We start from the raw sequence: 12,920 nt of genomic DNA, 5'->3' as shown, positions 1-12,920 counted from the left end.
AAGTTTCTCCTTTGCAATGATAGCAAAGAACCTCTTATTTCATCTCAACTGTCTCTTATACCCCAAAGAGTTTTTTAAAATGCGAGAAATTTCTGCAAATTCCAGTAGACATCAAGGCAAGATGTCATAAATGTGTTCAGAATGGCTGGACTCCTCAGGCTGATGATATCGAGCAGATCTCCCTGCAAGGTTGGATGTTTAAAAATACCCATTAGTTCTTTGGTGAATTTGCCAATTGTTTATATACTAGCCAGTCAAATTACAGATGAGTGTCACCGGGTAAGCAACACTGTATAATGGAGCTGCTTATTTCAGTAGCAATGCTTATATTTTGTATGCAAACATATTTCCTTGGAAAATTGATGCAGTTTATCATGAAGGTATGGATTTTGAGACTTTTCCTGAACTTAACCCTGGGATACCGTCTTCCAAATTTGGCACCAAATACTGTAACGGGAATTCGTTTTTGTAAATTGTTAAGTGACTTAAAAACAGCCACAAGCGGTTATTAAAAGGACACGTGCACTCTTCTTCAAAATGTATTCCTCCAATCAGTGTTATTGACCTCATAAATATGCAAATAAGAATTTTAAACTGAGGTTTGCAAATGCACAGCGTAAAATCTTGAAACCTGTATCTAGGATTAATTACTAACCCAAGGGAAAATGTGAACGGTGTGAAACAAGATAACTCAGGATTATGCTTATGCATTACATTTTTAGCATTTATTTACAGGCAGACAGGAAAGTGGGTTAGAGAGAGGGATGTGAGTTTGAACCTGTGAGTCTTGGCCAATAACTCCTTTCAGTATATATGACTATATTATTCAAAAGATTGGGGTCAGTACGATTGTTTTTTTTATTTTAGGATGAAAAAAAGTCTGTTTTGCTCACTGAGGCTTGTTTAAATGTTTTAAAATGTATTTTAGTCCTGTGATGGCAAAGCTGTTTTTTCTTTACTCATTACAGCCTCATTACGCCAGTCTTTAGAGTCGCATTATCCTTCAAAAACTACTTCTAAACCACATATAACAGTGTAAAAGTTTCAAGTGTGAAAAGCCCATTTTAGTCAATTACTGTCCTGAATTATCTGCGATTCCGAGCTGTGTAACCCATGATAGACTGTCTGACCCTTAGATAAGCTCCAGTACCTGTCTGGTCTACCCAATTCACTTGTAGCATGCAAGAAAAGCCGCTCTGGCCTTTCCTCTGTCACTTCGTCTTTAAAGGAAATCAATTCCCCTTAGAAGAGGCCTTGATTTCTAGAGCGGCAGGGAAAAATCACCCCATGGCTGCATGATCTTCCTATATAATCCTGGCTTTTTTTGGAAAGAAAGTGAACTTTGTGAAACTCCAGAGTCAGTTTGTTTTGATGTGCCAATGGCGGTTGATTAAAATTCTCAGGATGAGGTTTAAAATGGATGCGTTTAAATGCCTTTGTAGGAGATGTCTTGCTGTTGTTGGTGTGTTTTTTTTTTTTTTTTTTTTTGCAGTCTGTTGCGCTTTTATTTTTAGTGCATTCAAAGGGATGAGGAGATAGCGCCTACCACCTCTAAAGGTTTAATCACAGATAACATTTGAATTTGAATGGCTGGTGAGAGGATATCATTTCCCCTTCTCAGAGGTTCAGCTCTTAGCTTTGGGCTCTTAGAGGTGGTTCAGGGATTTTGTCGAAAGAGAGTCTCTGAACAATTGCACTTTGAGCGCATTTTATGCCTTTGTGCTCAAGGCTGCTCACATCGCCACTAACACTTGACATTTTGAATGTTAAACAGTTCCTGTGAAAACACTTCAGATCCGACAAAAAAAATAAAATAATGATCAGCTCACCCAAGTGTGTGTGCGGAGATTTACACAATGTCATATATACAAATTTAGCCATAGACTGTCATGTTCGTGTTAATGCATTTGTTCATATATTGAATATGTATATTGAATATGTATATTGAAGATGTTTCCATTGTTGTGATGAATACAACTGAAGTAGTGTATGAACTATGAATTAAACGGACTTTAAGGGATGTTGACTGTTTTTAAGAGCCTACCCAAGCTGTCTTTTAGCAGCTCTAGTACAAAAAACCCCCAAAAAAGAGTCATTCTATTTTGGTGACTGCAATAAATTAAATTGCCAAAAGTGAATTGCTATATACACAGCTGGCATATTAAATGTAAGAAAAGTGTCTCATTTAATCCTTCTACTAACTTTTGTGAAAAATTGGCCGAAAAATTAGTGTAGTGTGGAATGAGCCATCAACATTTTTGGTCGATTGTCTCAAAAGAGTCAGAATATGCATAGCTATACGAGGACTAAAACACTAACTCTTTCTGTTTCCATGATCACATACAAAATAAAAGAATATTTATGTTTAAGGTTCCTTCATACCTTCTGTTTTGACTCCCTTTTTGGGGGAGGGTGTTAAAGCCTTAATTAAGGGGATCAAACATTAATCCCCCTCATAATTCGTACCCTTCTCTGAAGAGATTTACAAGTAGCTGTAAATCTTTGATTTACAATTCAAATTTACAAGCGGCCCATCTGTGCTTTATCTTTTTTAATATGACTGTTGCCATAGAGGATTTATGAACTGTGTACTTTAATTTCCTTTTTTTTTTTCAGCAAGTTTGGCCAGCTTCTTTTGTCCTTCAGCACAGTGTTCGTGGCATTTGACCACAGAAAATAATTTTTGTATTAGCATTTGCTCTTGTTATGTGACATTCATAAATTCGTCATTCAAAAATTCATCCAAAAATACTTGGCCTGGCATCATTTAAGACAAAAAAACAAAACATTATGTCGATCTCTGTTGAGAATCCTTTTTTCCCCCATTTTTTTTATCAATTCATTTTCTCCCTTTAAATGTAAAAATATCCTATTTGAAACCTTCATTAAGGTTGTTATTTATGACAAACGTCATGCATCGCAAGTTTAATATTACATATTTGATCATCACACTGGTAATCAGCATGGGACTTTTTCACGCAGTTAGAGATGTCATCTAATCTCAGACATACAGTACATGCACATACAGAGCTGCTAATCTTGTTCTACTCCAGAATCATGTTAAATGTGATTTATTTTCCCCTTGTTATCTGTCTTTTCTCCGTTCCAGAATCTTGAGCTGTCTCCTGGTCCCTGCTGTACATCGGCAGCATCATGCAACCTGATATAACTGGCTGATTTAAAACTCTCTCGACTCTCTCAAGTCTCTCACATCTCAAATAACGCCACTTTAGTGAAGAGCATGCAAGATTTATCCAACCCTTAAAGTTTGTTTTTAAGTTAGCAATCACAATCAGCCATTTTTTCAATGTAGCATGCATATTCTGCTTATGCTGTCTAGTGATTCTATAAGCACAAAATACATATAATACATAGACTTTTTTTTGTCTGAAATAGCAATTTAATAATTTTAAACTACTGTTAGTGATGCTGAATAAGATATTTTACAATTATAATGGAATCTGGATTGGCTTTTTTTGTGATGGATTTATGCCATACTGTATTTTTGCCAGAAGAAGGTATCTTAGAAAATATCATAATTATGCTGTCTACCAGTGTTGATATACTTAAAACTAAAACTATTACAATAATTTTTGTTAATTTTGTTAATTTAAATAAGAAATTAATATAACATGAAATATAATAATTTATAGTTTAATTTGTAATTAAATGTAAAATGTGAACTTAAACGTTTAAACTGAAATAATTAAAAGTATTTAAAAATAATCAAAACCAATAGTAATTATTTCTTTTTTACAATTTTGTAAAATAATACAATTAGAAAAAACAATAGTAACAACAAAATATATTTTTTGTGCAAATAAATAAATAGAAGAAATTATTTAAATTAGAAATCAGAATATTTATAAAAAATATTTAAATAATTCTAAAATTCATTATTAAATGGCCACCTACTAAAATGTATACTTGGGTATCATTTTTGGAGCATTGGAACTTTTCATTTTTTTCACATTATTTTTCCCTCTTCTTTCTCCCCCCCCCTCTCACTTTCTCTAAATCATTAAACCTGATTATACAGGGTCAATGGCTTGAATTGAATGACTGCTGATTTCTATCAACTCCCCCTGGCTGTGAGCTGGCCATGTTGCGCTATAAATCAGAAAAGTCAAGCTATTCTAACTAATAGAATATCCCAACTCAGACTATAAAAGGATTATAGTTCTTCATCTGTCCCGATCCGAACCGCTGAGAGGCCCTTTAGCGTTCGTTCAACCTCAGAGAAATCCAACTCTTAATACAATATGCCAGAGATGAAGGGCGCAGAGGAGGGGCGGAGTGATTGATCCATCACCATGGAGATTTTGTAAAGGAGGAAGGGAAGCTAAAAGCAAGAAGATTGAAATTGATTTTAGTTCTTAATGCTGCACTGAGCTTGATTTATATTCTTCTGATAGAATGATTACCTGCTACTCTTGTCTTTTGTTTGTCTGCAGTAATGTGTTTATGAGGGACTGTTGAGAGGAGGGGAGAGATGCTGTCAGTTGCTCAGTCTGTGAATGGGGGCTGACAGCTCTAATAGCTGTTTGTGTTTTTCTGTCTGTTTGAGGGAGTGTTCTCCAAAATGGATTTGACAGCCGTTAAGGGTGTGTATGCTACTCTGGTCATCTTTTATTTGACTGACAGCTGTATTGGGACGGGGAGGTAGACGTGGGTGGGGTGAATGGTTGCGGGCATTGACTCCTGTAGGTTCCACTGAAATATTTGTGACCTTGTGGCTACGTCTCCACCGCAGGCTTGTTCTGGCACAGGCAGCTACTGAAAGACCCTGGGGAAGATGCCCTCCATCATGCCTGAGCTAGTATCGATTTGGATGCAATGTCTCGCACAAATATGAAATGGTGTTCTGTTGCCTGCACAGTTAGACAGGTTGAGTCGTATACGGGTATCTGGCCATGTGGAAACTGAAGTCTTCCTGAGCGTGGTGTGCCATGTGATTGGGTCCATTAAGGATGTCTAGATATACTCACTTTGGTTTATATTAAATAAGGATACCATGGTATGATAAACAAGGTGCATTTGGCACTCAAGTACAGCAGTCAAGTCAGTCCGGTTTTGAATATGCAGTCAAACCAGATGTGACACATATAGCTGTTTGGTAATTTCCAGGAAGAAAGATGGTCTAATAAATGCATGCGTTAATGTCTAAAGTATGTAGCCAAGTTGTTTTTCTTTGCTCAACAATGCTGTGTTTATTTGTTTAAAAATACAGTAAAATTTAATATTGTGAAATATTATGAACTGTTTTCTATTTGACATTTCTTTTATGTTAAAATGCAATTTATTCCTGTGATGCAAAGCTCCAAAATCCAGTCTTCAGTGTCAACATGCTGATTTGCTGCTTAAGAAACATTTCTTATTATTATTGGGAAAATGTTAAAGGTGCTTCAAAAGATTCTTCAGACGATACCATAGATATCTATATGTAAATCTTTATAAATGTCTTTTAATGTCTATTTCATTCAATGTAATGCATTCTTTCTAAATAGAGAAAAAAATAATAATTCAAGATAATTCTTTATTTATTAATTCACAGAGCAGGACTAGGCTCCTTTTCATAACCCATTAAAAACATAATTTCATATACTTTTATTTATAGCATTCATAAAAAAAAAAATAAAAAAAATAAAAAAATAAAAGTTTTTGCTGTGGTATTAAAATTGGTATCAGAAACTGAGAAATTTCAGTATTGGTATCCCCTAACTTCTTATTAAAAATTCACATCTCAAAACTGCCATTGTTAAATCAAGTAACTGAGGTCGTTATGCTTGTATTTTTCAGATGTCAGAGTTAGGTTTTATTTCAGGATGTCTTTAAGAGCCTGATAAATAACCTCAGGGCAACAGAGCTCCATTCAGATGTTGTGTTAAAAGTGGTACAACTGCAAATACAGGATGTACTTATCAGCTTTGATATTCCCTCTGTGGACATGCTGACACATGCCCTTTCCTGAAAAACCTAAACATGAACAGTCTCTTCTACATCCCTCCTCTTACTTCCACTCTTTCACTATCAATTATTTTCACCTTCTCTCAGCTCTCTGCAGCTCATCATTTCCAAAAGAAGCCCTTCATCATGTTGAGAGTGTGTATGAATTGCCGGTATGAGGCAGCATTAGCTTGGGCCCAGATGAAAAGCCTCTCTTGACAGGGGATTGGTAAATATCGGCTCTTGAGGTGCTGGCAGATGATTTTTTACATGGTGGTCAGATTACTGTGTGAGTGAAGAAAATCTGACTGAGCCTGGTCGACTCCTGCAAAGCCAGGTTAATGTCAACATCAAACGGCATTCGCAACCTATACTTCTGCTTGAAACCGGATATTCAAAAAGAAAAAAAAATGTACTTCAGTAACATTTTACTCTATTTACCCACGTCTGTTTCTTTCATGCACTGTTACACTCTCATTTCATCTGGTGAGCACATTTATCTACTGTGACCTTATCTGTGAATGCATACAGCTGTTTCTCATAAACACCTCACAACAGTTATCTTACTGTAGATTACCGAATTTTACTTCCTCACTTTAACAATAACACATTATCTCTTACTAAATCATTTCCTTTCTCACACTTTTGGAAGTCGTGTGATGAATAACCTAACTAATGGAGACTTATTTAACTCTAATATTCCACTGTTAAATATTTATCAGTAGTTAATGAGAGCAGTTATCTCTGCTTTTTAGAAGATAGAGAGATGGAAGATTAAACTTCATCCTTGTTCTGTTACATTTGCCATCTGCTCTTTTTTTTTTCCCCTGCTCTTGTCCGTCATACCCATTTTTTTTTTTTCTCAAATGAAATGTGAGACCCATTTTTCTAAATCACTGTGGTATGAAAAACAATGGAAAACACAGAATAAAAAATCCTGCATGTAGTTGTAATAGTGTACATTGATAATAATAAAAAATAGTCACAATATACTTTTTTTTTCTTTCTTTTTTTTACATAACTATCGATATTTTTTTATTTTAAAAGATTATGCATAATATATTTACAATGGTTTTAGGGGAGGCATAGCACTAGTTAATTGAATAAATATATAAATAAAAGATAGATGTGAAATAAAAATGAACAAAGAATAAACATTGTAGATTAAAAGTAATATTTAATTGTTTATATATATATATATATATATATATATATATATATATATATATATATATATATGTATATGTATATATATATGTATATATGTATGTGTGTGTTTATATATATATATATATGTATGTATGTATATGTATATGTATGTATATGTGTGTATATATATATATGTGTATATATATGTGTATATATGTATATATAGCAAATTTCGATTAGCTAAATTTTATTACATAAGAGTATTTTGTGTGTAATTTTATTAAAAACAAATTCAGAGTCCGCTGCAATTGTATGAATCACAGCTCTAGTGGCTCCTGCTGAATTCATTGTCCTTATGTTACCTGGGGATCGAGTATCAGCCAGCGGGCATGTGACACTTTGTCTTTATATAAAGCCAGTAAGACATTCCGCAGAGTCATTGGTTTCCAGCAGTCATAAAGAACTGTCCCATAGAGCTGTTCTCCTGTTGGCCAGACACACTGGCAGAGCAGAAACCCTGTTGGCCAGGGTAGTGATTTCATAGAGGAAAGAAAGAAACCGTAAGTCAACACTCAAGTCAAATGGAATATGTGTGCCGAATCATTCAAAGTGTTTCCGAGTGCTGTGGGAAGAGAGTGCGCTAAGGATTCTTGCAGAATGTCATCTCCTTATACGTTTTGTGACGCTGGCGGCCCTCAGGCACCCCTCGGGCTGAACTGATTCTGCCCTTATGCGTTAGACTCTATAGAGCTGTACTACAAAGCTCTCGCTCCACGCTGTGGTCACAGGCTGCACTGCTTCCATTCAGATCATCTCCAAAAGCCTCTTTGACTAGACTGTGTGCAACAAAAGCTTACTTATGTAGTAAAGAAACATCCTCAGATAAGGCATCAGCATTGTGGTGCATTTTATTGCCGTCATGCTCTGTATCAAAGTTGTTCTTGGCAACTGGAAAGATCCATTTACATGCTATAATGCAATATAAAACTGCTAAGTCAGCTTATGTTTTATCTCTGAAATTCTTCATGCTCAGCCATTCTGAGATTAATCATTGAAACTGGATCTCTGGTGCAGAAACAGCTTCACATTGAAAGCTTGTTCTGCACTTTTTAACTGATAAAGGCATTGAGAAAATGTTAAGCTATTACTTAATGGAAGCTCAATGCAGTCTCAAACTTAATGACCTTTGTGCCTCTTGAATACAGGCGCCCTAAATTCACATTTCATGTGTTTTTTGCTCATTTGAATGTAGGTAATTCTAGCAAAGGTTAATCATGCAGCATTAAAGGTGATAATGCCACTGGCAGAGCGACTTGTTTGGGTTATCGCTTGGCCTACTTAGCTATAACTCCCATTTCTCATGGTATCAGGTTTCTCTACAGGTGCAATTTGGATTGACCAAATGATATTGAGGACACGACTTAACTTATGGTAAACAGACTATGTTCCCTAATAAAATTTCATACGTGATGCCCTCTTCCTTTGAATACATACAGTATACACTAGAACTCACACATTTCCAGTTACACCTGAAAGCCTATATCAAGGGTGCATGACTAAGGGATGGCATGGGGTGGAGTTATTTTGGGATCCCTGGGAAAAGGTCTCATGTAGACGGTAAGGGAGATTTGTTGATGGATACATTGAGTATTAATGGGGCAGGGGTGTGTTTTTGTGAGTATGAGTGTGCGTGTCGTCTAATGGAAAAATCAACAGATGGCTTGTCTACATTACTCTCTCTGTGGAGATACTGTGTGGTCCCTTCTTTTCTATGTTGGCCCCTGGGATGGGGAGAGGCTGGAATTTCGACCTGGAGTTTCAGAGGTTAGGAGAGTGCATGGTACAGCTCAGATAGCAACAAGACTCTGAAATTTGAAGTTCCCACATTTATTTTGTGACTCTTTATGTAAGTGTTTATGTACTGGGTGGATTATCTTTATATGCTGTCCTCATGTCTGTCAACGAGTCTAGATGTTGTAAAAATTTGTCATCTTAATATCATTAAAGGGTTAGTTCATCAAAAAATGAAAATTATGTCATTGATGACTCACCCTCATATCGTTCCAAACCTGTAAGACCTCCGTTCATCTTCGGAACACAGTTTAAGATATTTTAGATTTAGTCCGAGAGCTCTCAGTTAGAATTTGTTGAAGCATTGAAAATACATTTTGGTCCAAAAATAACAAAAATTAAGACTTTATTCAGCGTTGTCTTCTCTTCCGGGTCTGTTTTGAGTGCGACTGCAGTGACTGTTGAAATACGACGCTGCTGACGTGTTATCTTTGATATTGGGTGCACCAAAATACACGACGGCAATGTCTTACGTCAGCAGCGTCGTGAACGCACTCACAACAAAACCAGATGAGAAAAACAATGCTGAATAAAGTCGTCATTTTTGTTATTATCGGCTTTATATTGACTATCAGCCCCTCTGCTTTTCAAGATATCGGCATCGGCTGTCAAATTCTAAGGGTATCATATTCTAAATGGCTGTGAAAATGCAGGTAGTGATCACAAAGATACATGTTCCTTGTTACTAGAAGATGCATGGCAAATGAAAATGTGTTCTAATCTAAACACAATCATCTTAAAGTTACAAACATATTTGAAAACCATAGAATCATAATCTGAAGATATAACTCTGAATCTGTACTCATCATACACTACATGGTTATTGTGAAATGTGGACTACCCAAAATCTGGCTCAAAATCTAGTTCTGATCATTCTAACTTAGTAATTTTTATTTTTTTCCCAATCCTCATTTCTCTTTCAGGATGGACAGGAGGTTCTGCTAGAAAAGTTTCTTTCATGCCTTGATTGTTCAAGCAGATACATGAAGCGACATAAGGATTTAAGACAAAGCATCAACAACCTATAGAACAAACATGATGCCTTCAGCTACTTACGCATAGGGTTGATATATGGACGAGAGCAGTACCATACAAAAAGAGAGACACCGGAGCGGCGATTCCGTCGCAGGCTATGCGGGCCATGGTGACCTAGAGTCAATAGTCGTTTCCTGGCAGGAAAACTTGATTTCAGTTTAATCCCTGCTTGCTTCTGTCTTCTACCTCCCTACCAGAGTGAGGTGCCACCCTCTCTCTGTTCCTGCCACCCACTTGGCCAAGACAGCTATGGCTGGAGTGAGGAAGTTGGCAAGAGTGGTCAGGCACCAGGGTCTCCACCGCCTGATCTTTGCACTCATCCTCTTCTGTCTACTCTCCATGGCCTACTTGGCTTATCATGTCAGTGCTGGACCCAAGATCAAGGAGGCCCCTGTGCCATTACCACTGGGGGACTGTGTAGCTACATCTGTAGTAGGTGGCGGACAAAGGACTCCACTGTTCCTGCCATCACAGGTAAGCCGACGGCGACACTCGGCGAGGACAGCAGACACCTCTCGGATGGAGCCTGTGGTGTTACTCTTTGTGGAAAGCATCTACTCCCAACTTGGACAAGAGATTGTAGCCATTTTAGAATCAAGCCGCTTTCATTACCGCACTGAAATTGCACCGGGGAAGGGGGACATGCCTCCTTTGGCTTGGCGAGGTCGTGGCCGATACACCCTCATCGTCTATGAGAATCTGCTCAAGTACGTCAACTTAGACTCATGGAACCGCCAGTTACTGGATAAATACTGCCAAGACTATGGAGTGGGAATCATTGGCTTCTATCGGGCAAATGAAAACTCCCCATCCAGCGCTCAGCTTAGAGGCTTCCCTCTCTTCTTGCGTTCAAACCTGCCACTTTGGGATTACAAAGTCAACCCTGCTGCACCCCTGCTCTACATCACCAAACCTAATGAGCTGGAACCTGGCCCTTTACCTGCAGACAACTGGACCACTTTCCTGTCCAACCACAGTACTTATGAGCCTGTGCTGTTAGCTAGCCCTAGACCAGCAGAACCCAAACAGCTCCCAGCACACGCAAACCAACAGAGAGCACTGCTGGCTACGGTTATGCAGGACCTAGGTCTTCACGATGGGATCCAGCGAGTGTTCTTTGGAGGTAGCTTGTCTTTTTGGCTGCACAAGCTGCTGTTCGTGGATGCTGTGGGCTATTTAACTGGCAGAAGGCTCAGCCTCTCGTTGGACAGATTTTTGCTTGTGGATGTGGATGACATCTTTGTTGGGAAGGAGGGGACACGGATGAAAGTGGCAGATGTTGAGGTATGAGCCTTTTAATGTTATTGGATATGCTCGCCAAGTGTGATTCAATTTATTCTGACATTTCCAGGTGTAAGACATTGAATGCTTGCCAAAAGTACAATCGCTGAAAATGTTAGTCATATTAAGTGACAAGGCTGTATGATTTGATTTTTGATTATAAAAAAAATAACATTTGTTTGGTGAAATGCTATTTTTTTTAAGCTTCAGGTTTTTGGCCCAAATGTTTCTGATTTTATATACTGAACACGACTATAAAAAAATACAGTATGAAAATTTACTAATATTTTACTGTAAAATAAAATTTTATCTTAAGATAAAATTACAGTACTAATATTTATGACATAAATATAAACGTTAAACTATAATGTTCAAAACACCTTGTTGAGGTGTGCTGTTACTTTTAAACAAGCAGACTAGTGATCGACCGATATTGATTTATTATAACCGATACCGATACCGATTATTTGCATTTTTATGTACCCGATAACCGATATGCAGAACCAATATTTATTTACTGTTATACTTCTGCTTCTGACAATTATTACAACACAGCTGAACAAACCATTTTTTTTGTAACAATCACTCCCTCCTTGCATACAAAAAAAAATATTTATACACAAATAAATAGAGGGGTCTGAGTCCCAAATATTAAAGTGCACTGTTACTAAGTGTCTTTGTTTTAAAATAAAAGCTTTGATTAGGTAAAAAAAAATAAAAACAGGTAAACAAATAAAGCACAAAAATGATTTATAACATATTGGTGGGGGCGGGAGGGCTATTTAGGAGTGCATAGCTATTTAGTAGTGTAACTTAATACTCCCAGTTAAGCAGAACTAGGTTTTAGTGTAGAAAACAGAGTCTTTCAGCATTCTGCCCTGTAAGCCTGCTTCCTTTGTTTTCATAAATGGCTCCCACTTCACTGAAAGCTTGTTCACTGGGCACCGAAGACGGTGGGGGGCAAAGGAACTTTCTTGACAGACGAGCAAGAAAGGGGAACCTTTTCTCATTTTGTTTCCACCATTCAAGTGGCTTGCCCATCCTCCTATCAATCACTGATTCCAACTAGTGTTATTAATTATTATGTTTTGTCGGTCTAGATCATGAAATGCTTTCTGACAAAGTGCTGTAACTTATCTATGCATTTACACAAAACTATAAATTGGGCTACTCAACCGCGATCGCGTGTGGAGATAATACATAATTTCCACAGAGCTGCATTTATTTAGATTTGTATTAACTAAATAATGGTTATGTAGTAAATCAAATGATTCTATAATTTAGGGGGTATAAACAAGATAATCTTGTCAAAAAATGTCATGCAGTGGCCGTGCTTGAGGCTTCCTGATCATCAACCCAGTCAGGTGCTGAGCAATATGAACGAACTTTTTTTCCTGAGACTATATAAAGTTAAACAGCACTTGTCAGTTGGCATTTTATGATCTAGATTCAATCTAGCGTTAGATCATGAAATGCCAACTGACGAAGTGCTGTTTGACTATGATTTAATCAACTGCGATCGCGCATGGAAATAATAAATAATTAATTTCCACAAAGCGGAATATTTATGTGTATTAGCGAAATAATTGTTATGTAGTAAATGATAATATAATCTAGGGTGTTTAAACAAGATAATCTTGTCAGAAGTTTCATTCAGT

General features: G+C 37.0%; 1 protein-coding gene across 2 annotated transcripts in view; it reads left to right on the top strand.

Moving 5' to 3' along the window:
- Positions 1–12,920, top strand: part of ndst2b (N-deacetylase/N-sulfotransferase (heparan glucosaminyl) 2b) — a 63,082-nt gene that overhangs the window by 37,515 nt on the left and 12,647 nt on the right. For both annotated transcript variants that reach the window (XM_052570372.1, XM_052570373.1), the window contains exon 2: positions 9,870–11,265. In XM_052570372.1, the coding sequence (XP_052426332.1) occupies positions 10,231–11,265 (1,035 nt within the window). In that variant the 5' untranslated portion in view covers positions 9,870–10,230. The remainder of the gene's footprint in view (positions 1–9,869; positions 11,266–12,920) is intronic.

Source organism: Carassius gibelio, chromosome B12 (genome assembly GCF_023724105.1).
Source record: "Carassius gibelio isolate Cgi1373 ecotype wild population from Czech Republic chromosome B12, carGib1.2-hapl.c, whole genome shotgun sequence".
Taxonomy (NCBI): Eukaryota; Metazoa; Chordata; class Actinopteri; order Cypriniformes; family Cyprinidae; genus Carassius; species Carassius gibelio.
This window is presented reverse-complemented; position numbering and strand designations above follow the sequence as displayed.